The sequence below is a fragment of the Bombina bombina genome, chromosome 4 (assembly GCF_027579735.1).
Source record: "Bombina bombina isolate aBomBom1 chromosome 4, aBomBom1.pri, whole genome shotgun sequence".
Classification (NCBI taxonomy): domain Eukaryota; kingdom Metazoa; phylum Chordata; class Amphibia; order Anura; family Bombinatoridae; genus Bombina; species Bombina bombina.
This window is the reverse complement of record NC_069502.1, coordinates 244,279,631-244,306,273: the sequence shown is the minus strand read 5'-3', so window position 1 is coordinate 244,306,273 and position 26,643 is coordinate 244,279,631. Positions and strand designations below refer to the sequence as shown.

General features: G+C 37.3%; 1 protein-coding gene across 1 annotated transcript in view; it reads right to left on the bottom strand.

The window, feature by feature from the left end:
* LOC128657235 (parapinopsin-like) overlaps nucleotides 1-26,643 on the bottom strand; it is a 707,525-nt gene that overhangs the window by 488,016 nt on the left and 192,866 nt on the right. The window contains exon 3 of the mRNA XM_053711500.1: nucleotides 8,703-9,031. Within this exon, the coding sequence (XP_053567475.1) occupies nucleotides 8,703-9,031 (329 nt within the window). The remainder of the gene's footprint in view (nucleotides 1-8,702; nucleotides 9,032-26,643) is intronic.

The following is a 26,643-nucleotide window of genomic DNA, read 5'->3' as shown; positions in this document are numbered from 1 at the left end:
AAATACTGCCTAGTGCAGTAAGTTTATTAAAAAATAAAGATGCTGACATCTTTATTTTTTTAATAAACTACAATAGATAGTATTTTGGGGGTATTTGGGGCAGAGTTATAAAATTAACCAGATATACAATCTCTGGTTAATTTTATAAGCACTAATTGCTTCTGCAAGCTTGCGGTACAAATAACAAGCCACTTGTAATGGCTGGTTAATTAGTGCACTCCCGCAAACAGGAACATTTTCCCATTTGCGTGAGTGCAATCATTTAGCACTCCACTTGTAATCTAGCCCATAATATATGATACATATCATATTTATAAGTCATTACACTCTTGTGTAATGTGGACCTTGGTAATTGTATTATTGTCTTGCAATAATCATTTTTTTTAATTATAAATTACACAATGAGAAAAGTCATTATCAATATTATACTTTATATGAAGTCTGTAAGAAGATGTTTATTAATTATTGTTTCTTTTTGGAATTTGTAAAAATATATAGTAAACAATATTATTTGTGTGCTATGGTATAATGAATCAGTACTGTAGCATCTCTAGCATTATATACAAAATAATACATTGTTAAGCATATACAGCATATAAATATAGCAAAAGTTACTGTTCTAACTTGTGATTAACCCCTTAGTGACCAGAGCACTTTTCCATTTTCTGTCCGTTTGGGACCAAGGCTATTTTTACATTTCTGCGGTGTTTGTGTTTAGCTGAAATTTTCCTCTTACTCATTTACTGTACCCACACATATTATATACCGTTTTTCTCACCATTAAATGGACTTTCTAAAAATACCATTATTTTCATCATATCTTATAATTTACTATAAAAAAATTATAAAATATGAGGAAAAAATGGAAAAAACACACTTTTTCTAACTTTGACCCCCAAAATCTGTTACACATCTACAATCAACAAAAAACACCCATGCTAAATAGTTTCTAATTTTTGTCCTGAGTTTAGAAATACCCAATGTTTACATCTTCTTTGCTTTTTTTGTAAGTTATAGGGCCATAAATACAAATAGCACTTTGCTATTTCCAAACCATTATTTTTCAAAATTAGCACTAATTACATTAGAACACTAATATCTTTCAGGAATCTCTGAATATCCATTGACATGTATATATATTTTTTTAGGAGACATCCCAAAGTATTGATCTAGGCCCATTTTGGTATATTTCATGCCACCATTTCACCGCCAAATGCGATTAAATACAAAAAATTGTTCACTTTTTCACTAATTTTTTAACAAACTTTTGGTTTCTCACTGAAATTATTTACAAACAGCTTGTGCAATTATGGCTTAAATTATTGTAAATTATTCTCTGGGATCCCCTTTGTTCAGAAATAGCAGACATATATGGCTTTGGCGTTGCTTTTTGGTAATTAGAAGGCTGCTAAATGCCACTGCGCACTACACGTGTATTATGCCCAGCAGTGAAGGGGTTAATTAGGGAGCATGTAGGGAGCTTTTAGGGGTAATTTTAGCTTTAGTGTAGTGTAGTAGACAACCCCAAGTATTGATCTAGGCCAATTTTGGTATATTTAATGCCACCATTTCACTGCCAAATGCGATCAAATTTAAAAAAACGTTAAATTTTTCACAATTTTAGGTTTCTCACTGAAATCATTTACAAACAGCTTGTGCAATTATGGCAGAAATGGTTGTAAATGCTTCTCTGGGATCCCCTTTATTCAGAAATAGCAGACATATATGGCTTTGGCGTTGCTTTGTGGTAATTAGAAGGCCGCCAAATGCCGCTGCGCATCACACTTGTATTATGGCTAGCAGTGATGGGGTTAATTATGTAGCTTGTAGGGAGCTTGCAGGGTTAATTTTAGCTTTAGTGTAGAGCTCAGCCTCCCACCTAAAACATCAGACCCCCTGATCCCTCCCAAACAGCTCTCTTCCCTCCCCCACCCCACAATTGTCCCCGCCATCTTAAGTACTGGCAGAAACTCTGCCAGAACTAAAATAAAAGCTATATTTGGGCTTTTTTTTTTTTTTTGTCGCATATTTACATATGCTGCTGTGTAGGATCCCCCTTAGCCCCCAACCTCACTGATCCCCCACCAAACAGCTTTCTAACCCTCCCCCTCTGCCTTAATGGGCGCCATCTTGGGTACTGGCAGCTGTCTGCCAGTACCCAGTTTAGTAACAAAAAGTATGTTTTTTAGTTTTTTTTATTGCCCTTTTCTGTAGTGTAGCTTCCCCCCCCCCCAATACCAACCCCCCACCCCTTCCAGAACCCTTAGATCATAATTGATTTTGTTAATATATATATTTTTTTAACATTTCTTAACTTTTTTTTTCTGCAGTGTAGCGGTTCCCTCCCGCTCCCACCCCGTGCACGCGCCCGCCCGCCGCCCCCGTGCACGCGCGCGCTCCTGTGCGCGCCCCCGTCTGTCCCGCCCCCGATCCTGCCCCCCTCCACTCCACTCGGCACATCGATGGCCGCCCACCCGCCTCCCAGACTTGCTCCCACCCACCAACGATACCGGCCACCGATGTCCGGTGCAGAGAGGGCCACAGAGTGGCTCTCTCTGCATCGGATGGCCAAGAGGGGTTATTGCAGGATGCCTCGATATCAAGGCATCACTGCAATAACCAGAAAGCAGCTGGAAGCGAGCAGGATCGCTTCCAGCTGCTTTCCAGACCAAGGACGTACGCCACACGTCCTCGGTCATTAACTGTATTTTTTTTTAGGACGTGTGGCGTACGTCCTTGGTCGTTAAGGGGTTAAAAATGCATACAATATTGCATGAAGCATCTGTTTTTGCTGACCCACCTGAATCTTGAATGTTCCTTGTATGCATTGGTGTGCTAAGGACATCTCAGTAATATTTACTGATGCGTCCAATATGTTTTCTAAAACTGTATTATATATAAAGCAGAGCAGTTGCAAAGAGGTCAGGAAATAAAGATTCCTATACTTGAGCACAAATGAGTAATTTAAAATAACTAAGCTACTGAACAGTGAAGTCTAAAGTGTGCAAGAAGCACTTTCGGTTACTTCGGATTTAACTGTTTGTAAATTGTACCATAATGTTCAATGTTTCTTATACATCATAATCAATGCAAAAGAAAAAACAAAGCTAATAATATATGATAACAGAGGATGAATGGGGTCACTGGCATAAGGGACCCAGTAGACCCAGAAGGCCACAGACACCAGAGTAGTGGTGTCTGTATTTTAAGAGAGGGAATGGTAGGGATTGGGAAGATGGGTCAGGACTGGACAGAGGAAGGTAAAAAATTATCGGTCTGGGAAGCAGACCATTCTCTGTAAACCCTAGTGATGGTTGTGTATGAAAATCCCAGTAGATCAGCAGTTTTTTAAATACTCAGACCAGCCCACCTGGCACCAACAACCATGCCGCATTCAAAGTCACTAAAATAAACTTTCTTCAGTTTTTCCAATGGCGACCGAGATGCAGTAAAACAGTAACTTCCAAAGATGGTCTTGAAGACGGCTTATGTTATAAGCCGAAATGTCAACTTATGCTTTGATGAAGTGAGTTTTTGATAAATAAATAATTTCTACTAAGTCCTGTGAGTGCCCTCATATTTGAAGTTTTTTTCTATATATATATATATATATATATATATATATATATATATATATATATATATATACACATACACACACATACACCCTCCAAAAAGTGATGAAGATAAATAATGCGCAAATTAATATTTTTATCTGTAAATCAATGTTTATATCGATTGTGTTGTGTCCTGTGTGATTTTTCTTCTAACAAATTGTGTGTGTGCATGTGGCATGATGTGGGTGTGCATACGGCATGGCGTTTGTGTGGTGTGGTATGGTATATAGGGGCCCTGACTGCTGGTTTAATAATTGCTAGTGGCAGCCCTGTATGATAATGCCATTCTATTTGTAAGAACAATACAATCTGTATCAGAAACTTACCTGTATGTAGCACCTAAATGCCTGGCTTTTGGTTCAGAGGTAAGTAATTTATCAAACTAGTTGATTTATATATTTGTGTAATTTTAACAAGGTTATCATATATTGTTGGAATTATATATTATTATTATTATTATCGGTTATTTGTAGAGCGCCAACAGATTCCGCAGCGCTAATATATATGCTTGTATCTATACAATCTTATAATTGTCTGCATTATAACTGTTGCTAAAATTGATCATATTTCCTTGGACTCTTCATCATCTTGATTAAGCTATCCGTTGTACCTTTGAAAACTATATTCTCGTCTGAAAAGGATTTTCAACAATATGACATCATGGACTATTGTGAATAATCTCTAGAAAGTCTGTAATTAGTACCTCATACTTAATTGGTTCATCTTATGAGCTAACAAACCTATCTACATTAGGACAGAAGATATCTAGATATATAGAATGATTGATAGATAGATACACATAAACCTAGATAGATAGATAGATAGATAGATATAGATAGACATAGATAGATAGATAGATAGATGATACAGATAGAGATAGATAGATAGATAGATAGATAGATACAAATAGAGATAGATAGATAGATAGATAGATAGATAGATATACACACAGGTACAAATCCCTAAATCTGAAATTCCAACTCAATAAATATTCAAAAATCCAGACTTTTTCATTAATATATTTTTTTTTAAAATAAAATTATTAAAAATGACCAGTTTTAGGCATACGTTACCAAGTTTATTGTATAAGTGACCCCTGGGTGCTGATCTGGACTGCTGAGATCTACGGCGGCCTATACTTAGAATCTCGGCACCCAGTGGAACTGCTCAGCATACCACTAGAATATAAACCTATGTTAATTTGATTATCAACCAGAAGGCGCAATTCTTATGAGCCATTACATTTGAGCCTAAACAAATAAAGGAGTCAACAATGGAGGCAGTTGAAAAGTGGGAGAAGGCAGTAAGTAACTGAGCTGATTACCGAACACTTTGATGCACTGGAATATTGTATGTCTGGGACTTTAACACGCTATGTGAGTACAACCACACTGAACTTTGGGGAAAATGAGCAGGATAACAGCCAAAATTATGCACCAGAGAGGGACTACAGGGAGAAGATAGACCGATGTGCAAAACTGCCAGAGGGGGTGGCTAAAACTCCATTCTCCCGCGCCATTACTAATTCCTCCTCAGACGGGCTACACAGTAACTCTGCAAATTTGCATTCCATACATCATGCCGCATCAGGAGTCAAAAGAGGGGGCTACATACACATTCGGGAAGTCCTCACTGAATTTAACTCATTTGATAAGAACCCGAGAAGCAGGGACGCTCCTACAATGTTTGCAGACTTGGATACCCTGACATGGTCTGAGAAAAACGATTACCTAGATCAGCGTAGCTTAGTCCATAAAAATGTGTCATCTACACTATCTTTACATAAAGGTTCACTTGTTGGTTATTCCCACCACCAGAACTGTCACAGACCCAGATGGGGAGGACCATGCCAGAAGATTTCAAAATGGAAACAGAGTTTTGTTGCTACGTATAAGCCCACATCCATAATGAGAACTGGTGTAAGATAAATATGAGGTATCAAGATAGGCTCTTGACAGCCTCCCTTCACTGCACTAAGGATATAATGCAGAGAAAGCACAAACTGGGACTAAATAAACTACAATCCTTTTGATATTGTGTTGTACTGCTATGTGAATGTGGATATCAGTTCATTTCAGCAGCAAATGTTTTTCCAGTAGACAACTCCAGAAGGTGTTTCTTTATATACGTTTATGTCATATACTGTCTCCCACATGCTATAGCCAATTCCTCTGTTCACACCAAAAGATAGAGATAGGGCTAACACTAGACCAGTAAATATCTGTATTCTAACATGCTTGTTTTTTCACTTACCACCTAGACCAGGGGTGTCCAAACTTTGCTCTCCAGAGGTTTTGGAACTACATTTCCCATGATGCTCAGCTAGATAAAATGCTGGCTGAGCATCATCGGAAATGTAGTTCCAAAACCTCTGGAGAGCAAAGTTTGGACACCCCTGACCTAGACCCTTAATAGAACCATAAGGGTGATACCACGTGGTATATCTTCCAACTTTTATACTACAGCCAAACTAAGTGATGGTGTCAGGCCGTGTTGCCAGCGGATGAGGCAATGCAGCTTAGCCATTTTAGTCCCTATATTTGAAGCAAACCTCACCTTACTACGCAATTATCTTTCCTAGCATGAGGGAGATATAGCAATTATTTTGGGAGGGCTGTTTTCTCTTTCTAATTATCTTAATACAAGAAGCCGGACAGATAGCTCAGCATGCTAAGGCAATGTAGCTGAGCTCTGTAGCAACCCAAGGGTTGCAGGTTCGATCCCTGGTGAGGTCTACTCAGCCTTTCATCCTTCCGAGGTCGATAAAATGAGCAGCGCTTTGAGACCCTTACGGGTGATTAGCTGCGCTTTACAAGTACTCAATACATACATACTAACCTCTCTGAAGATTTTGTTTTTTGAATACCTTGCCAAACATAAACTAATGGCAATGTTAGTCTATTTCTCTAGTCCATAGGTACATTTTTAGGGAGCTCCATTCTCAGCTTTGTAAAGTTTAAACCCTCCCCTAATCTAAGTTTTTTTAATTTTATATAAATGTGCATAGATACACGAGTCACTGTTTTAATGTTTTAAATAAGAAGGAATTCAGCAATATATGAACATCTAATACAACTATAATTTATGTGTGTGCTGATCTTTTTTATGCCAGACCCATTACCAACATTTAGAAAGACAGTTGATATGCTCTAAGGTCCAAAAGTGGCCTACTAATACTATCCTTTTATATATCCAGCTAACTACATTGGAGGTCCAAAGTGGCCTCACTTGTTTTAAGGGGGTAGGAAAATGAGGGACTAAGATTAATATGTTCTATGCTATTCTTCAGGTACTAATTAGACAGTTGTCGATATTATTCTATACTACAGATGGTGTTATCATATTTTATAGTTAATATTTTAATATGTATACCATTATACTGAAAGGAATACTGATTGTATGACTTTATATTTCTTCAATGTACCAGTTTTAAGTCATTTTCTTCTCTGTCTGCTTCTTTGGTTTCTTTTTTGTGTAAAAAGCAAATGCAAATCTATAATTATACAAATGTATGTATGTGTTTATATATACATACATACATACATACAACTGATTTTCCTTTTCCGTGTGGGGAAAAAAAAGATTGTTGCTTACTGATAAAACATTTTTTTTTACATTCAGAAGTAAAACGCACATGACAACTTTATGAATTGTTTCACTGACACTTGTCTTTGGAGAAGAAGACAGTTCTTGAACAAACCTTTTCATAGATATTGTTTCCTGAAAAGGCTGTTGCAATTCTGTAAAAAATAGCATCCATTTGCATTTAACCAGATACAGTGCAATGTGAAAACAAGTAGAATTTAGGGACATTGTAGAATTTAGTAGAACCGATATCAATTGTCGCAGTTACCTTACAAACAGAACAAAACCATTTTAATTTTTTAATCATAACACTTCGGTTAGTCCATTCAAGTCTTGGAAATCTAGCACAGGTCTGAATCACACGCCTTTCAACATATATTTGTTCTGAATGATAGAAAAGATACAGCCCTCAGAAATGTACCCCTGGCTTTGAAATTCCTCTTTTAAAAAAAGAAGCAAAAGAAGAACAAATGAAGAAAGGCAATAATGATTGATTATGTTCTGTCTGTAAAGTTTATTCCAATATCCAATTGAAGATGAGACTACCATCCATTCACTGGCCTCTAGTTATCTCGCCAGAAACAGCAGTTATGAAGCAGTGGTCACAAAGACCGCTGCTCCATAACCTGTCCGCCTGCTCTGAGCAGGCGGACAGACATCACCGGAAATCAACCTGATCGAGTACGATCGGGTTGATTGACACCCCCCTGCTGGTGGCCTATTGGCCGCGAGTCTGCAGGGGGCGGCGTTGCAGAGCTGCTGGTGCAATGCTGAATACGGCGAGCATATTGCTCCCCGTATTCAGCAAGGTCTGTCGGACCTGATCCACACTGTCGGATCAGGTCCGACAGACCTTGATAACTTGGGGCCACTGAGTTTACCTTCATAAGCTATTTGAAATTCATAACAGAAAAATAAATTGATTGAACATTTACTTAAGTAAGTCATGCTTTACGAAGGACTAAAAATAAACTAAAAAAAACATGTTGACACATTTTAAACTTCAAATTAAAAGGGGCAGTCTGCACCAAAATTTGTATTGTTTAAAAAGATAGATAATACCTTTAATACAAATTCCACAGTTTTGCATAGCCAATTAGTTATATTACAATATTTCAATTATAAATCACTTTTTATCTTTGTGATTACCTTATGTTTAAGCCTCTGCAGACTGCCCCCTTATCTCAGTTCTTTTGACAGACAAACATTTTAGCCAGTCAGTGCTGACTCATAAATAACTCCACGGGAATGAGAACAATGTTACTTATATGGCACACATAAACTAGTGCTGTCTAGCTGTGAAAAACTGACAAAATGCACTGAGATAAGAGACGGCCTTCAAGGGCTTAGAAATTATCATATGAGGCAGGTTAGCTTTCAACAAAGACTACAAAGATAACAAAGCAAATTTGCAGATAAAAGTAAATTGGAAAGTTTGACTATTTATTAAACAAATAAATTATATTTGAGCATTGGCCCTAATGTTTTCAGGCCTCTCACCTGTTTAATGGCAACAAGTAGTCTTCCATAGCAGTACACAATGATGCTGAAAGGCAGGGCCAGGCAGAAGACGAAGAGGCACACAATGTAAGATGTGTTACTGGCATCACGTGAGTGCCAATTTACTGAGCAGGTGGTGCCGGGTCCCTCTAGTCCATAGCTGCTCCATCCAAAAAGTGGAGGTAGGGTCCAGAGCAGAGAGTACACCCAAGAGATTATAATCCCTAGCCAGGCCTTTTTGAAGTTTGTCACATCAGCCTCTGTACTCCGCATCATAGTGCAATATCTTTCATAAGACAAAACAGCCAACGACACCAGAGACACTGTTCCTGGGGGTAAAGACAAGAGAGTTGCAGGTAGAAGAGCAGAAATATATGGTGAGATACATGAAGGAAAACATGGATAGAGTAACACTGAGTGGCATTATGGATGGAGAAGAGGGAGCAAATAAGAGAGAGAAAAAAGAAAAACATACCAGGTATACACACAAGATAATGATAGTGATCCAGTAAAAATGGGAAGCGAGTTAGTATACAACCCCCCCCCAAAAAAAAAATCACAAACAATATCAACTCATATTTAAAAAAGTCAGGAGGCATCATTCACCCTTACTGGACAACCAGGGATCGTTGAAATGTGCTAAAATTAATCAATAGAACATTTACTGAGCATAATGGTGAGAAAGCATTGTGACATGAAACTGCTCCTTAAAATTTGCTACCCACCCTATATCTTGCTGCCTCAAGTACAGGCCTAGGCCAAAAATATTGCCCTGATTCAAGAAAAATATGGTTTTAATATACAGAAGTTTTGTGAGTTATACAAAAGGATTATGAGAAGCTTTAGGGTGAATTAATGGGAGGTAATGTAAAACAGTGTTAACAATAAATGCTTTTTATGATTGGTCTTTATGAACTTCTTAGGAGCGTAAGACCCAGTCTCTATAATTACATGTACTGCACATGTGCCTCACTGGAACAGATTAGACTATAAAATCAGACATATGCCCCTTTTATGTGCCAGCCAACACGAGGCCCTAATTCTTAAGGTCAGAGGCAGACCAGATTTATAGTTCATTATGTGTCAGTAATCATAAGTGCCAAATGCAGAATATCAAACTTCAGATCGATGCCCCATTTATAAATGTGCCCTTATAATCCACAGAGCAGCAGACCTGACCCTGCATCCTTTATGCTAGTTTGTATGTCAGCTCCATTTCTAAATATAACCTCAAATCAAACACATAATACCCGCATTCTGTTTTATAAGCTACAAGCCAATGCAGAGACCTAAGATTCAATGCATATCTTCTGCACCCTCTTACCCTACATGCAATACCATGCTACTCTGCTGATTGCAATAAGCCTATTAAGTACTATGTTCATGGACAGGAATAGATAGATCTGTCCCAGGCTGCCACAATCTTTCACATTTCAATCAACTTTATTTAAAAGAGCTTCAGCAGTGGTAAACACTGCAATTAACATTGTTTTGCATAAAGCCATTGAGATTCTAATCACCCCCCCCCCCCCCCCACACACACACACACACTTCCCCAGTGAGCTGCAGTGAGTGGGGAACACTATTCGTGCACCAGCTTCCTCCTAGCAGAACTACTCTGTGGGTCTGAGCACTGCTGATTATTTAGGACATTTGATACAGCTGCCAGTCTGTGAAGGAGCTATCTTAGTGGGAAAGCATCACCTGCACAATTGCACAGTGAAATTAACAAAAATTGTCTACTTTTTGTGTATGTGTCTGTATGTAAATATGTGTGACTTTATGTTTGTAATTGTGTAATGTGTGTGCATGTAAAATAAATGTGTGTCTGTGTAATATGCAGGTTTAGACTATGGTTGGGGGAAGTGTGGTAAACGCCCCTCACGATTCCATCAGTGGTTTAATCAGAGGAGCAGCCTCAGCTAAGTCACAAGGCAAACCAAGAGTTTGTAGGGGTGAGCAAGTCTGAGAATTTCCAAAAAAAAAAAAAAAAAATGTTCTGCAGTGCAGCAACTAGCAATAAAGTTTGTAAACCCACACTGCTCTTCTGCTCTGCTGTGAAGTGAGAGGAAGTTACAATTTAAAAGGCATAAAGCTCTGGGTTTGCAGGGAAACATGAGGAAAAAAGTGCAGTAAAGTTTCACTGCTGATATCCCAAGACCAGGGCTCCGATCCGATATGCAGCGTCGCCCGCAAAAGCCGGCGACGCCTACATTTGCGCTGGTTTGGTATCACATATACGGCGTAACATAGAAGTTACGCTTGTATATTTCTGCCTTCGGCCGTAGTTTTTTTGGCCCATGGACAGGTATACCAAACCAGCGCAGTTTGGTATCCAATATACAGCATAAGGACTTACGTGGCGAAAATGGAGAAATCTTACACCATTTTCACCTCGCCACAAATTGCAGGCTGTGATATCCCTTTAAGACTTTCTGACTATCAGCACTTCCTCCTATTTAAGGAAGTGCTTTTCCATTACTCAGTGCCTGAAAATTAAAGTGGATTCTCTCATCCTGTGTTACTGCTCTTTCCAAGCAGTATACTTTTCCCTTTCAGGTCTTAAGTATTTTATTTTTTGAAGGCTGTTTGTGTCTCAAGTTTGCTGCACTTCTTTCCTGATTCTTTTGGACTGATACTTCTAATCATATCCCTACGCTACCGGAACTCTATCACACGCGGCTGAAGCCGCACTCACACAAGCTGCTACCGGAACGCCGCTCTCTACTAATCTCCGGTTTAGCACTTACTCTGCTGTTATTACCGCTCTCCACGCTACACCATCGCTTCTGGGGAAATCTGGTCTTGTCACCACGCTGGTTTGGGTATCGTATTGTATACAAATCATAAGGTTTCCAAATATAACGCTAAGTGTCTTTACTTACCTGAGGTGTATTACACTGAATTAACCTCCTCCTTGCTGGTCAATATTGCGTGTGTGTTGGAACATTGTATATATATTTTAGAGTGTTTGTGTGAGTGTGTGAAACTTAAGGAAAGATATTTGAACATTACTTTATCTAGAGTTGAACTCTATCACGTCGTTTCTTATCCTGAATATAAAGGATTTTTTCTCATTTTTTCTTTTTCGATAATATTAAGGAATCATTGCTTATATTATAGAGGCTTAATAAGTTTCTCTCATAAGATTTATTATTATCATTCATAGAGGTTTAAACCATACTTTTCACTTCAATTACTAAAAGTAAATGCTCACCTTGTACATGCTAGTAGAACAAGTTATATTTACTTGCTGTTTACAAGAATAGAGCTACATTCCATTTATTTTATTTTTTATTATTTTTCTCTGAAGTTTGGTGAGACAAAATTATCACAGAATTTTCAGGCCTAAAAAATAAAGTTTATTTTTTTTATTTTTGGAAGATGGATCCCAATGAAATTAAAAATGAATTTTCTAATATTCATCAAAAACTAGAATATCTTGCTAGAGCCTTAACAGAGGTACAAACTGAAAATAAAGCTCTCAAAACCTTAATAAAAGATTGTATGTCAGGGAAAGAAGCAGGAATTGCTGAACCTCACATACAATACCCACAACCCTTCTCTGGCAAGCGCAGCGAATTCAGGGATTTTAAAAGTGCATGCAAACTTCTTTTCTCACTTAGACCTAAAACATACCATAGTGAAAGGATAAAGGTCTGTACCACTATATCCTTCCTCCAGGGGGAGCCACGCTCCTGGGCCAATAGATTCTTTGAAAGTGAACATCCAATATTAGATTCGCTTGAAGAATTTTTTCTAGCTATGACTGCCTTGTATGAGGATTCCCACACTCAAATAACAGCTGAAAATAAACTAAGATCTATGAGACAGGGGAAAAGAAACATTGAAGAATATATTACTGAATTTCAAATGTGGATAGATGACTCTCAATGGAACGAGATCAGCTTAAAGAACCAATTCAGATTGGGTCTCTCTGAATCCCTTAAAGATGAATTGTCACGATTAGAGATGCCTGACACACTGAATGGGTTGATGAAATTAAGCACCACTTTGGACCGAAGGTTACGTGAAAGAAAGGCTGAAAGAGCTTCCTATGAAGTTGTGCCCAGACGTTCCTATCCCTGTTCTACAACCATGGAAAAAGCTGTTTCAAACCAGGTTCCTATGGAAATTGGAACTATAAGGGGTCCTCTAACCCCAGAAGAAAAAACCAGATGCAGATTAGAAAATCTCTGTCTTTATTGTGGACAAAAGGACCACTCCGTCACAAATTGTCCATCTCTATTGAGACAGAAAAAGGGTAAGGGTAGTTTCAATCACAATATTTTTCACATTACCCAAAATCCACATCTCACTCTCACCTTTTCTTTACAGTGGGATCAGAAAAACGTGCGATCTAACGCTTTGATTGATTCTGGGGCGTCAGGAAATTATATAGATATAGCATATGTTAAGCTCAATAAAATTCCAACTGTTGTCAAAACACATCCTGTTTCAGTTAAACTTATTGATGGTTCTATTATACAACAGGGCCCCATTACCCATCAGACAATCCCTTTACTCATAACAACTGACCAAGGACATTCCGAATATATTACTTTTGACCTCATACCTATCTACATGCATACTATCATCTTAGGATTTAGTTGGTTACAAATACATAATCCTCATATTGACTGGTCATCACCACAAGTAAACTTTGACTCTGACTATTGTATAAAGACTTGTTTTCCCTATCAGGTAATCTCTACTATAGAACATGAGCTGCCTCAAATTTATCAGGACCTGGCAGAGGTGTTTGACCTCAAGGAGGCAGAAAACCTCCCACCACATAGGGAATTTGACTGTCCCATTGATTTAATACCGGGATCTTAAATACCACATGGAAAGATTTACCCTCTTTCACAAGAAGAATTGGTATATCTAAGATCATATTTAGATGAAAACTTGCGAAAAGGGTTCATCTCACACTCAACATCCCCTGCTGCTGCAGGACTGTTTTTAGTACGCAACAAAGATGGAACAATAAGACCTATTATTGACTACAGGGCATTGAATGAAATAACAATTAAAAATAGGTATCCTCTACCTCTCATACCAGAGTTACTCGAAAGATTAAATGAGGCCACGATCTACTCAAAATTATTAAAAATCTTATTCGCATAAAGGAAGGACACGAATGGAAAACCGCGTTCAGAACCCGTTATGGTCTTTTCCAGTATAACGTAATGCCCTTTGGTCTAAGCAATGCTCCCGCAACCTTCCAACATTTTATCAACGAGATTTTTCATGATCTAATGGATATCTGTGTCATCATATATCTAGATGATATTCTGATTTATTCGAAATCTTCCATAGAACATGAAAAACATGTTAGGTGGGTTCTTACTCGTCTCAAGGAGCATAAGTTATATGCAAAGCTGGAAAAATGTGTTTTCCATGTCTCTAAAATAAAGTTTTTGGGTTATATAATTACCCCAAACAAAATAGAAATGGATCCTGAAAAAGTAGCCGCAATTAAAGACTGGCCTATACCCATTACAGTAAAAGCATTACAGCAATTTATTGGTTTCGCAAATTATTACCGTAAATTTATTAAAAACTTCTCCTCAGTGATAAAACCACTAACACAATTAACTAGTATAAAACAGCGCTTTAAGTGGTCTGAACAAGCCCAGAAGACTTTTGATAGTCTTAAGGAAATGTTCACAACAGCTCCAATACTAACACTGCCTAAATTTGATCAACAATTCCTGTTGGAAGTTGATGCATCGAACACAGGCATTGGGGCTATTCTTTCCCAACAAAATAAGGAGACAGGTGAAGTTCATCCCATTGCGTTCTATTCAAGAACTTTGACTTGTGCTGAAGCTAACTATAGTGTTGGAGACAAAGAACTCCTTGCTATTAAGTGTTCACTAGAACAATGGAGACACCTACTAGAAGGATCAGTAATTCCATTTCTTATTTATACTGATCATAAAAACTTAGAATACTTAAAGAAGAATAAGACTTTAACAGCTAGACAAGCAAGGTGGTCACTTTTTTTAGATCGCTTTAACTTTTTAATAACTTATAAACCTGGGAGTCAAAACACAAAGGCAGATGCACTTTCTCGTATTCATGAGTTACTTCCTCATGAACAACCTAACTTCACTATCCCTCCAGAAAAGATAATAGGTACCTTAACACTCTTAGAAGAAGAGATTTACACTGCTCTAAAACATGATTCAATACCACTACAGAATTGTTCTAAAGATCCTACTACAGGTCTTTTTTATCATGAGGAAAAGTTATACATACCTGAGAAAATAAGGTCTTCCATTCTCACACATACCCATGATGACACCATATCTGGTCACCCAGGGATACAGAAAACCATTGAACTTACCCGTCGTAAGTTTTGGTGGCCAGGGATGAATAAATACATTTATGATTACGTCTCTAGGTGTGAGAATTGCGCTAGAAATAAAATTGAACATAAAAAACCAATAGGGTTACTTAGACCTCTGCCCATTCCAGATAAACCATGGAGTACTATTGCCATGGATTTTATAGTGGAGTTACCTGCATCACAACAATATAACACTATCATGGTAGTAGTCGACCATTTAACAAGACTGGCTCATTTTATTCCACTCAAGGGATTACCAACTGCCATGACTACAGCTAAAGTATTTCTTGATCAGGTTGTAAGACTACACGGTTTACCCTCTAATATTATTACTGATAGGGGTACCCAATTCACCTCTTCCTTCTGGAGATCTTTGTGTAAGCTACTGAAAATTGATCATCGCTACACTACTGCTTTCCATCCACAGACAAATGGGTTGACAGAAAGACTGAACCAGACCATTGAACACTTTTTACGTTGTTATATTTCACATTTACAAGATGACTGGCTAATTTACCTTCCTATGGCAGAATTTACTCATAATAATTCATTGTGTTCCTCAACCAAAACATCCCCCTTTTTCGCAACTTATGGGTACCATCCTAACACTATAACCTTGTCCCACAAAACAGTGAATTCCCCTTCAGCTTTAGATTTTTCTTCCAAACTTCAAGATCGATTGAAAGTATTGAAAACACATCTAGCTGAGGCTAAGGAATACCAAAAGAAATACTATGATCGGAAACATTCGATTGGACCTGAATATAAAATAGGTGACTTAGTGTTACTCTCTACTAAAAACCTCAAACTTCAGGTCCCTAGCAAGAAATTGGCTAACCAGTTTCTGGGACCTTACCCTGTAGAGCAGATAATAAATCCCAATGTGGTCAAGCTCACGTTACCCAAGGATTACAAGTTTCATCCCACCTTCCATATTTCATTATTGAAACCTTTTCATTCAATGACACGCACGGCAGTTGATCTTCCGCCTCCTATCTCAGTGGATCTTCAAGAGGAATTTGAAGTTGAATCAATACTGGATTCTAGGATTCGACGACAAAGATTAGAATATCTCATCAGATGGAAGGGTTATGGTCCAGAGGATGATTCCTGGCATCTTCATTCAGAAGTTCATGCCCCTCGTCTGGTGAAGTCATTTCATCATCGTTACCCCCTTAAACCTGGTCTGGAATCCCCGGGGGTGATTCCCTGAGAAGGGGGGGATGTAATATCCCTTTAAGACTTTCTGACTATCAGCACTTCCTCCTATTTAAGGAAGTGCTTTTCCATTACTCAGTGCCTGAAAATTAAAGTGGATTCTCTCATCCTGTGTTACTGCTCTTTCCAAGCAGTATACTTTTCCCTTTCAGGTCTTAAGTATTTTATTTTTTGAAGGCTGTTTGTGTCTCAAGTTTGCTGCACTTCTTTCCTGATTCTTTTGGACTGATACTTCTAATCATATCCCTACGCTACCGGAACTCTATCACACGCGGCTGAAGCCGCACTCACACAAGCTGCTACCGGAACGCCGCTCTCTACTAATCTCCGGTTTAGCACTTACTCTGCTGTTATTACCGCTCTCCACGCTACACCATCGCTTCTGGGGAAATCTGGTCTTGTCACCACGCTGGTTTGGGTATCGTATTGTATACAAATCATAAGGTTTCCAAATATAACGCTAAGTGTCTTTACTTACCTGAGGTGTATTACACTGAATTAACCTCCTCCTTGCTGGTCAATATTGCGTGTGTGTTGGAACATTGTATATATATTTTAGAGTGTTTGTGTGAGTGCGTGAAACTTAAGGAAAGATATTTGAACATTACTTTATCTAGAGTTGAACTCTATCACGTCGTTTCTTATCCTGAATATAAAGGATTTTTTCTCATTTTTTCTTTTTCGATAATATTAAGGAATCATTGCTTATATTATAGAGGCTTAATAAGTTTCTCTCATAAGATTTATTATTATCATTCATAGAGGTTTAAACCATACTTTTCACTTCAATTACTAAAAGTAAATGCTCACCTTGTACATGCTAGTAGAACAAGTTATATTTACTTGCTGTTTACAAGAATAGAGCTACATTCCATTTATTTTATTTTTTATTATTTTTCTCTGAAGTTTGGTGAGACAAAATTATCACACAGGCATAGTAAGCCTTACGCTGTGTATTGGAGCCCCGTAACACCTAACGCATGCGCAATGTCTATCTACCTGTCAACCGAGATCCCCACCGCAATCCCTAATAAAGTATTTAACCCCTAAACCGCCGCTCCCGGACCCCGCCGCCACCTACATTAACTACCCCCTAATGCGATCCCCTTACTCCGCCGCCACCTACATTACCTACCCCCTAATGTGAGCCCCTTACACCGCCGCCACCTACATTACCTACCCCCTAATGTGAGCTCCTTACACCACCGCAACCTACATTACCTACCCCCTAATGTGAGCCCCTTACACCGCCGCCACCTACATTACCTACCCCCTAATGTGAGCTCCTTACACCGCCACCACCTACATTACCTACCCCCTAGGTCCTACCCCGCCACCAGCTATATTAAAATTATTAACCCCTAATCTAATCCCCCTACACCACTGCCACCTATATTAACTATATTAACCCTAATTATATTAATATATTAATAATATAGTTAATATAGTTATTATATTATATATATATATATTAACTATATTAACCCTATCTAACTCTAACACCCCTAACTTAATTATTATTAAAATAAATCTAAATAATATAAATAATATTAACTAAATTATTCCTATTTAAATCTAAATACTTACCTATAAAATAAAGCCTAAGATATCTACAATATAATGAATAATTACATTGTAGCTATTTTACGGTTTATACTTATTTTACAGGTAACTTGGTATTTATTTTAACTAGGTACAATAGCTATTAAATAGTTAATAACTATTTAATAGCTACCTAGTTAAAATAATTACCAATTTACCTGTAAAATAAATCCTAACCTAAGTTACAAATACACCTACACTATCAATAAATTAAATAAACTACAAATATCTAAACTAAAATTCAATTAAATAAACTAAACTAAATTACAAAAAAAACAAACACTAAATTACAAAAAAAAAAGATTACAAGATTTGTAAGATACTTACACCTAATCTAAGCCCCCTAATAAAATAATAAAGCCCCCCAAAATAAAAAAAATACCCTACCCTATTCTAAATTAAAAAGTAACCAGCTCTTTTACCAGCCCTTAAAAGGGCTTTTTGCGGGGCATTGCCACAAAGTAATCAGATCTTTTGCCTGTTAAAAAAAACACAATACCCCCCCCCAACATTACAACCCACCACCCACATACCCCTACTCTAAACCCACCCAAACCCCCCTTAAAAAAACCTAACACTAACCCCCAGAAGATCTCCCTACCTTGAGTCGTCTTCACCCAGCTGGGCCGAACTCTTCATCCAGATGTGGTCCTCCATACCGGCGATGTCTTCATCCAAGCAGCAAAGAAGAGGTCTACCATCCCGGTGATGTCTTCATCCAAGCGGCAAAGAAGAGGTCCTCCATCGGGGCGAAGTCTTCCTCCAAGCGGCATCTTCAATCTTCTTTCTTCCGGCTTCTTCCGACCTCCGACGCGGAACATCCAGCTGGCCCGATGACTGAACGACGAATGAAGTTTCTTTTAAATGACATCATCCAAAATGGCGTCCCTCGAATTCCGATTGGCTGATAGGATTCTATCAGCCAATCGGAATTAAGGTAAGAAAATCTGATTGGCTGATTCAATCAGCCAATCAGATTCAAGTTCAATCCGATTGGCTGATCCAATCAGCCAATCAGATTGAGCTTGAATTCTATTGGCTGATTGTAACAATAGAATGCAAGCTCAATCTGATTGGCTGATTGGATCAGGTAATTGGTAATTATTTTAACTAGGTAGCTATTAAATAGTTATTAACTATTTAATAGCTATTGTACCTAGTTAAAATAAATACCAAGTTACCTGTAAAATAAGTATAAACCGTAAAATAGCTACAATGTAATTATTAATTATATTGTAGCTATCATAGGGTTTATTTTATAGGTAAGTATTTAGATTTAAATAGGAATAATTTAGTTAATATTATTAATATTAATTAGATTTATTTTAATAATAATTAAGTTAGGGGTGTTAGAGTTAGATAGGGTTAATATAGTTAATATACATATAATATAATAACTATATTAACTATAGTAATCCTAATATAATTAGGGTTAATATAGTTAATATATAATATAATAACTATATTAACTATATTAACCCTAATATAATTAGGGTTAATATAGTTAATATAGGTGGCGAAGGTGTAGGGGGATTAGATTAGGGGTTAATGTATTTAATATAGGTGGCGGCGGGGTAGGGGGATTAGATTAGGGGTTAATAATTTTAATATAGATGGCGGAGGGGTAGGAGCTCACATTTGGGGGTAGGTAATGTAGGTGGGGCCGGTGTAAGGAGCTCACATTAGGGGGTAGGTAATGTAGGTGGTGACGGTGTAAGGGGCTCACATTAGGGGGTAGGTAATGTAGGTGGCGGCGGTGTAAGGAGCTCACATTAGGGGGTAGGTAATGTAGGTGGCGGCGGAGTAAGGGGCTCACATTAGGGGGATAGTTAATGTAGGTGGCGGCGGGTTCCAGGAACAGCGGTTTAGAGGTTAATAACTTTATTCGGTGTGGCGGGGTCCGGGAGCGGCGGTTTAGGGGTTAATACATTTATTATTTGGAGAGTGAGGGGGGATAGCGGATAGAGGGGTATATGTGTCGGGCTATGTTTGGGAGGCGTGTTAGACAGTACGGGAGATTTAATACTTTAGTCAGTTTTTGTAGGCGCCGGCAGTTTCTAAAGTGCCGTAAGTCACTGGCAACTCCAGAAATTTGTACTTACGCAGATTTCTGGACATCGCTAGTTTATCCAATTTACGGCACTTTAGCAATTGTCGGCGGGGTATATTGGATAGCTCGAGTTGCGAGCTGAAACTACTGGCGGCGCAGGTTTCCACGCTTGCACCGAAACCTGCGCCGTATATCGGATCGCGCCCCTGATATTTAAAAGCTTGTGGCTCAGGTGACATGATCTCATCTCGTCAGTATGGAGAGGTCCCTAAAAAAAAATGTTAGAAACAAATTTTAATTTGAAAGATATTTATCTCACTATGCAGGGTTTTGTTGAGAAGAGACACCTACTACATCACAATATAACATCTAAAAAAAAATCCTAAAGATTTTGCTTGAGAGGTTTTGAATATCAGGCCATTAGAAAGTGCAAGTAACCTGTTATTGTCTTCAATACACTATAGATTACTTAGTAGCAGTGCCCTGAAAATATGTTTTTTTTTAATGTTTAGATTGATGTAATGCATCTTTACTTTATTCATTGTGTTAAGCCTTTTTAACATTTATTCGGAAAGCAAAAGTATATTATTTTAACACTGACACTATGCTTCTTTTTACACTATTTGTCATAATTTGTATGCTTATTTATAGATCTAGTCTTTTTTTTAGTTGTGAAGCATGGTAGTCTTCTGTAAAAATAATTTTCTATGTTGGTGTCATATTTCAAGGAAAAATATACTTTGGTCCTGGGTGATAAATGTAATTTAAGGGAATCGAGCAGTGGTGAATCAAGGTCCAGTTTTCCAAAGCTATTGCCTTCCATTTTGACTGTCTGCTTTACTAGCAATGAGGAGTTATGACTAACAGCTCACCCCCTAACCTGTCGTAAATTTCCCCCAGTCCAGGACTGGTATTCCTAAGGGAAATTAACCTGGCAAAGGCCTTACACTTTCAAATTGACAGCTGCTCCTGTGTTAGAAGCAATTGACAAGGTTAAAGGGACACTGAACCCAATTTTTTTCTTTTGGGATTTAGATACAGCATGCAATTTTAAGCGACTTTCTAATTTACTCCTATTATCAATTTTTTTTTGCTATCTTTATTTGAAAAAGAAGGCATATAAGCCTTTTTTGGGTTCAGGCTCGGGACAGCACTTTTTTATTGGTGGATGAATGTATCCACCAATCAGCAAGGACAACCCAGGATGTTCACCAAAAATGGACCGGCATCTACACTTACATTCTTACATTTCAAATAAATATACCAAGATAATAAAGAACATTTTATAATAGGAGTAAATTAGAAAGTTGCTTAAAATTTCATGCTCTATCTGAATCACAAAATAAAAAATGTGGGTTCAGTCAGCATCCCTTTAAATCCTGTTGTGCTTGTGTTATTGGTAATTAACCAGGTTAAAAGACACTTTCGGCTAGATTACGAGTCTTGCGTTAGGGTTTAAAAGCAGCGTTGAGAGGTCCCAACGCTGCTTTTTAACGCCCGCTGGTATTACGAGTCTTGAAATGACAGGCTCACCGCTCACTTTTTTGGCCAGACTCGGAAATACCGCAAATTCACTTACATCAATTGCGTATCCTATATTTTCAATAGGACTTGCATAGCGCCGATATTACGAGTCTGACCAAAAGTGAGCAGTACACCCTCTCCTGTCAAGACTGATACCGCATTTTAAAGTCAGTAGTTAAGAGTTTTACACTACAATGCCATAGCATAAAACTCTTAAAGGGACAGTCTAGCCCAAAATAAACTTTCATGATTCAGATAGGGCATGTAATTTTAAACAATTTTCCAATTTACTTTTATCACCAATTTTGCTTTTTTCTCTTGGTATTCTTAGTTGAAAGCTTAACCTAGGAGGGTCATATGCTAATTTCTTAGACCTTGAAGGCCACCTCTTTTCAGAATGCACATGAAGTTATCTGGGAGCAGGCACTGATTGGCTAAACTGCAAGTCTATCAAAAGAACTGAAATAAAGGGGCAGTTTGCAGAGGCTTAGATACAAGATAATCACAGAGGTTAAAAGTATATTAATATAACTGTGTTGGTTATGCAAAACTGGAGAATGGATAGTAAAGGGATTATCTATCTTTTAAAACAATAAAAATTCTGGTGTAGACTGTCCCTTTAACTAAAGTGCTAAAAAGTACACTAACACCCATAAACTAGTTCAATCCTATTGGCTGATTGCATCAGCCAATAGGATTTTTTCTACCTTAATTCCGATTGGCTGATAGAATTCTATCAGCCAATTGGAATTGAAGGGACGCCAGTGATTTGCCTGGCTTTGTGTGCTTCTACCATTCCTCTGACCAAAGCAGGTCTTATATTTTGGTATTTATATACAAATTTAAAAGCTCACTGAAAATACTGTGTTTATTGTTAATGTGTTATATAAAAGGAACAAACGGCTAGATTACGATTTGTGCGTTATGGTTTTAACGCTGACAAAAATGGCCATTTCAGCGTAAAAACAGTAACGCAGCCATTACAAGTCTTGTCGGTATAGCTATACTGCAAGCATTTTAGCCTGTAACACAACGTCAAATCACATTTTTGCATGGGATTTCCATAGCACCGGTATTACAGGTTGTGCGGTGAGGCTAAAATGCTTGCGTTACAGCCTGTACCTACACGATCCATACCGCAATCTGAGACCAGTAGTTATGAGTTTTGCACCACAAAAATGTTTCACAAAACTAAACTGTTACAAAGTACACTAACACCCATAAACTACCTATTAACCCCTAAACCGCCGCCCTCCTGCATCGCAAACACTATTTAAAACTTATTAACCCCTAATCTGCCGCCCGCCCACCCACATCCCTGCCACTATAATAAAGCTATTAACCCCTATTCCACCAACCTCCCGCATCGTAAGCACTATTTAAAACTTATTAACCCCTCTTCCGCCGCTCCCAGACACTGCCGCCACTATAATAAAGCTATTAACCCTTATTCCGCTGCTCCCTGACATCGCCGACACTATAATAAAGTTATTAACCCCTATTCCACCACTCCCCGACATCGCCGCCACTAATAAAAGTTATTAACCCCTAAACCTCTGGCCTCCCACATCACCTCCACTAAATAAACCTATTAACCACTAAACCGCCAGCCCCCCACACCGCAAAAAACTAAATTAAACTATTAGCCCCTAAACCTAACAACTCCTTAACTTTAAATTAAAATTACAATATCCCTATCTTAAAATAAATAAAAACTTATCTGTGAAATTAAAAAAAACTAAGTTTAAACTAACAATTAAAGGGACAGTCAAGTCCAAATAAAACTTAAATTTTTCAAATATGGCATGTAATTTTAAACAACTTTCCAATTTACTTTTATCAACAATTTTGCTTTGGTCTCTTGGTAGTCTAGTTGAAAGCAAACCTAGGAAGGTGCATATGATAATTTCTAAGCCCTTGAAGACTGCCTCTATTTTATTTACTTTTCACAACGGGGGAGAGCAAGCTCATGTAGGCCATATAGATAGCATTGTGATCACGCTCGTGGCTAGTGGCAGACACTGCACTAATTGGCTAAAATGCAAGTCAATAGATAATAACTAAAAGTCATGTGATTAGGGGCGGTCAGAAGATGCTTAGATACAAGTTAGTCACAGAAATAAAAAGTGTATTAATATAACAGTGTTGGTTTTGCAAAACTGGGAAATGGGTAATAAAGGGATTATCTATCTTTTTAAACAACAAAAATTCTGGTGTTGACTGTCCCTTTAACCTAACATAACTATTATACTAAAATTAAAATAACTACCAATTAAATAAACTAAATTACACATTAACAAAACCTAACACTACTAAAAAAATGTAAGTCTAAAATTACAAAAATTACTAAAGTACGAAAAATAACAAAAATAAAAACAATTACACCAAATCTAATAGCCCTATATGGGTAGCGTAGGTTTTTGTTAGAGTTAGGTTTTTTATTTTGGGCGGTTGGTTAGGTGGTGGGTTTTTTTTGGGGGGGGCTTTGTATTTTTTTCAGGCAAAAGAGCTCATTTCTTTAGGGCAATGCCCTACAAAAGGCCCTTTTAAGGGCTATTGGTAGTTTATTATAGGCTAGGGTTTTCATTTTTTATTTTGGGGGGCTTTTTATTTTTATAGGGCTATTAGATTATGTGTAATTGTTTTTATTTTTGATAATTTTGTTTGTTATTTTTCGTAATTTAGTGTTTGTTATTTTTCGTAATTTAGTATTTTTTTATTTTTTTGTAATTTTAGACTTAATTTTTTTAGTAGTGTTAGGTTTTTTTAAATGTGTAATTTAGTTTTGTTAATTGATAGTTATTTTAATTTTAATATAATAGTTTAGTATAATAGTTATGTTATTGTTAGTTTAAACTTAGTTTTTTTTTATTTCACAGGTAACTTTTTATTTATTTTAAGATATTGTCATTTTAATTTAAAGTTGTTAGGTTTAGGGGTTAATTGTTTAATTTAGTTTTTTGCGATGTGGGCAGCTGGCGGTTTAGGGGTTAATAGGTTTATTTAGTTGCGGCAATGTAGGAGGCCAGAGGTTTAGGGGTTAATAACTTTATTTAGTGGTGGCAATGTCTGGGAGTGGCGGAATAGGGGTTAACAGCTTTTATTATGGGCGGCGATGTCGGTAGCAGCAGATTAGGGGTTAATAACTTTATTTAAGTGTTGGCGATGTCGGGGGCGGCAGATTAGGAGTGTTTAGACTTGGGGTTTATGTTAGGGTGTTAGGTTTAAACATAACTTTTTTTTCCCCATTGACATCAATATGGTTGCGTTATGGAGATTTTCATTCCGTGATCGCAGGTGTTAGTTTTTTTTTCTAACTCTTTCTCCCCATTAATGTCTATGTGGAAAGCGTGCACAAGCACGCCAAAGCAGCCCTTGGATTTTGTGCGCTATGGAGCTTATCGCCACCATATAGCACGCACAAGGTGGCTTTTCTAAAACTTGTAATGGCAGCGCTAAACTTGCAATCTGGGTGAAAGGAAATAAGAGAAAAACATTGCTGAGTTAGTAAATTCCGGGGGTGGAACTGCCATTGGTTCAACAGGTGCAGTGGCACCAGGGTCAAAGTGCTGGGGGGACTATCTATAAATAATTGTATGCCTAGGTGGTCATTATCTGTGAATAGATTCTCATCATCACTATATTGTTTAGCTTACTCATCAGTGTATATGTTACAGGCAAAGTGTATTCTATAGAATGTCTAGCATGAAATGAGCGTATTTTATTCTGACCTTATATATCTTATCTAGGCATTTCAAAGAATGACTAAGTATTCTATAGAATTCCAAACATTTTTTCGTCAAAGTAGAATAAAATAGACAATGGAGGGGACACTTTATAAATTAATTGAAACCTGTGAATCCCAAACTCATTAAAAATATAATAGAAAACACAGATGAGACATTTTGATGAATGAACTGGTATCTGAAACCTGAACAAAAGAAAAATCTACTGATGAACGTTGCATCATTTTAGACTTCTATTTATTTCAGCAGTCTGAACTTGAATAACATTTTACACAGCTGGGAAAATTGTACTCATACATTTGTATTTGAATCCTACTAAATTGTATTAATGAACTTCTATCTGAAATCTACCAAATGTTATTAACTAACTGGTATCTGAAACCTAAACTAAATAAAAAATATTCTGATAAACATTGCACCATGAAGTCTTCTATTTATTACAGCAGTCTGCACTTGAAGGAAAATTTGCACAGATGATAAAATTGTATAAATGAATTGGTATCTGAAAACTACTAATCTTTATTAAAGGGAAATGAAACCTAGCATTTTTATTTTATGATTCAGACAGAGCCTGCAAACTGCCCCCTTATTTTAATTATTTTGACAAACTTGCATTTTAGCCAATCAGTGCTCACTCCTAAGTAACTTCATGTGTGTGAGCTCAATGTTATCTATATGAAAAACATGAACTAACGCCCTCTAGTGGTGAAAAACTGTCAAAATGCATTCAGATTAGAGGTGGCATTCAAAGTCTAAGAAATTAGCATATGAACCTCATAGGTTTAGCTTTCAAATAAGAATACCAAGAGAACAAAGCAAAATTGGTGATAAAAGTAAATTGGAAAGTTGTTTAAAATTACATATCCTATTTGAATCATGAAAGTTAATTTTGAACTTGACTGTCTCTTTAATAGCTTAGTTTTACGGAACCCAATAGAGCTTCACCCTCCGTCTGGTAAATTTTAGATTCAGTTACTTCTATTAAGCATTTCAACTTATATGCACACAAACTGCAAAGCTTGCTGCTGGCATAAAAATCAGTTTAGCAAAGCAATGCATTTTAGTGCTCAGGAATATTTCAACAATGGCTTTAAAAAGGGTATCGTCAGCAATTATTTTAGTTGCCCTGATTATTCTTGTGACTCTCTAGAGTTAATTTTGGTTTCTAGTTGTATTAATGTCACTCGGAGTTTTAAAGAGAGAGCTATTGAGAGAATCTATTTAATGTCAGTACATTCTTGGATGTATTTATAGCATCAACTTTTTCTTTTCGTGGCTAAAAATATACTACATTTAATTAAAAAACAAAGAAGAGGACATGTATTGGACCCTATTTTAAAAAATTGCTATCAACATACTCCTGTTAAACTATGTCCCAATTTTCTTTTCTTAATAATAATATTTAATAATATGAACTTTAAAGCCTTTTTTAAAGACTTTTGA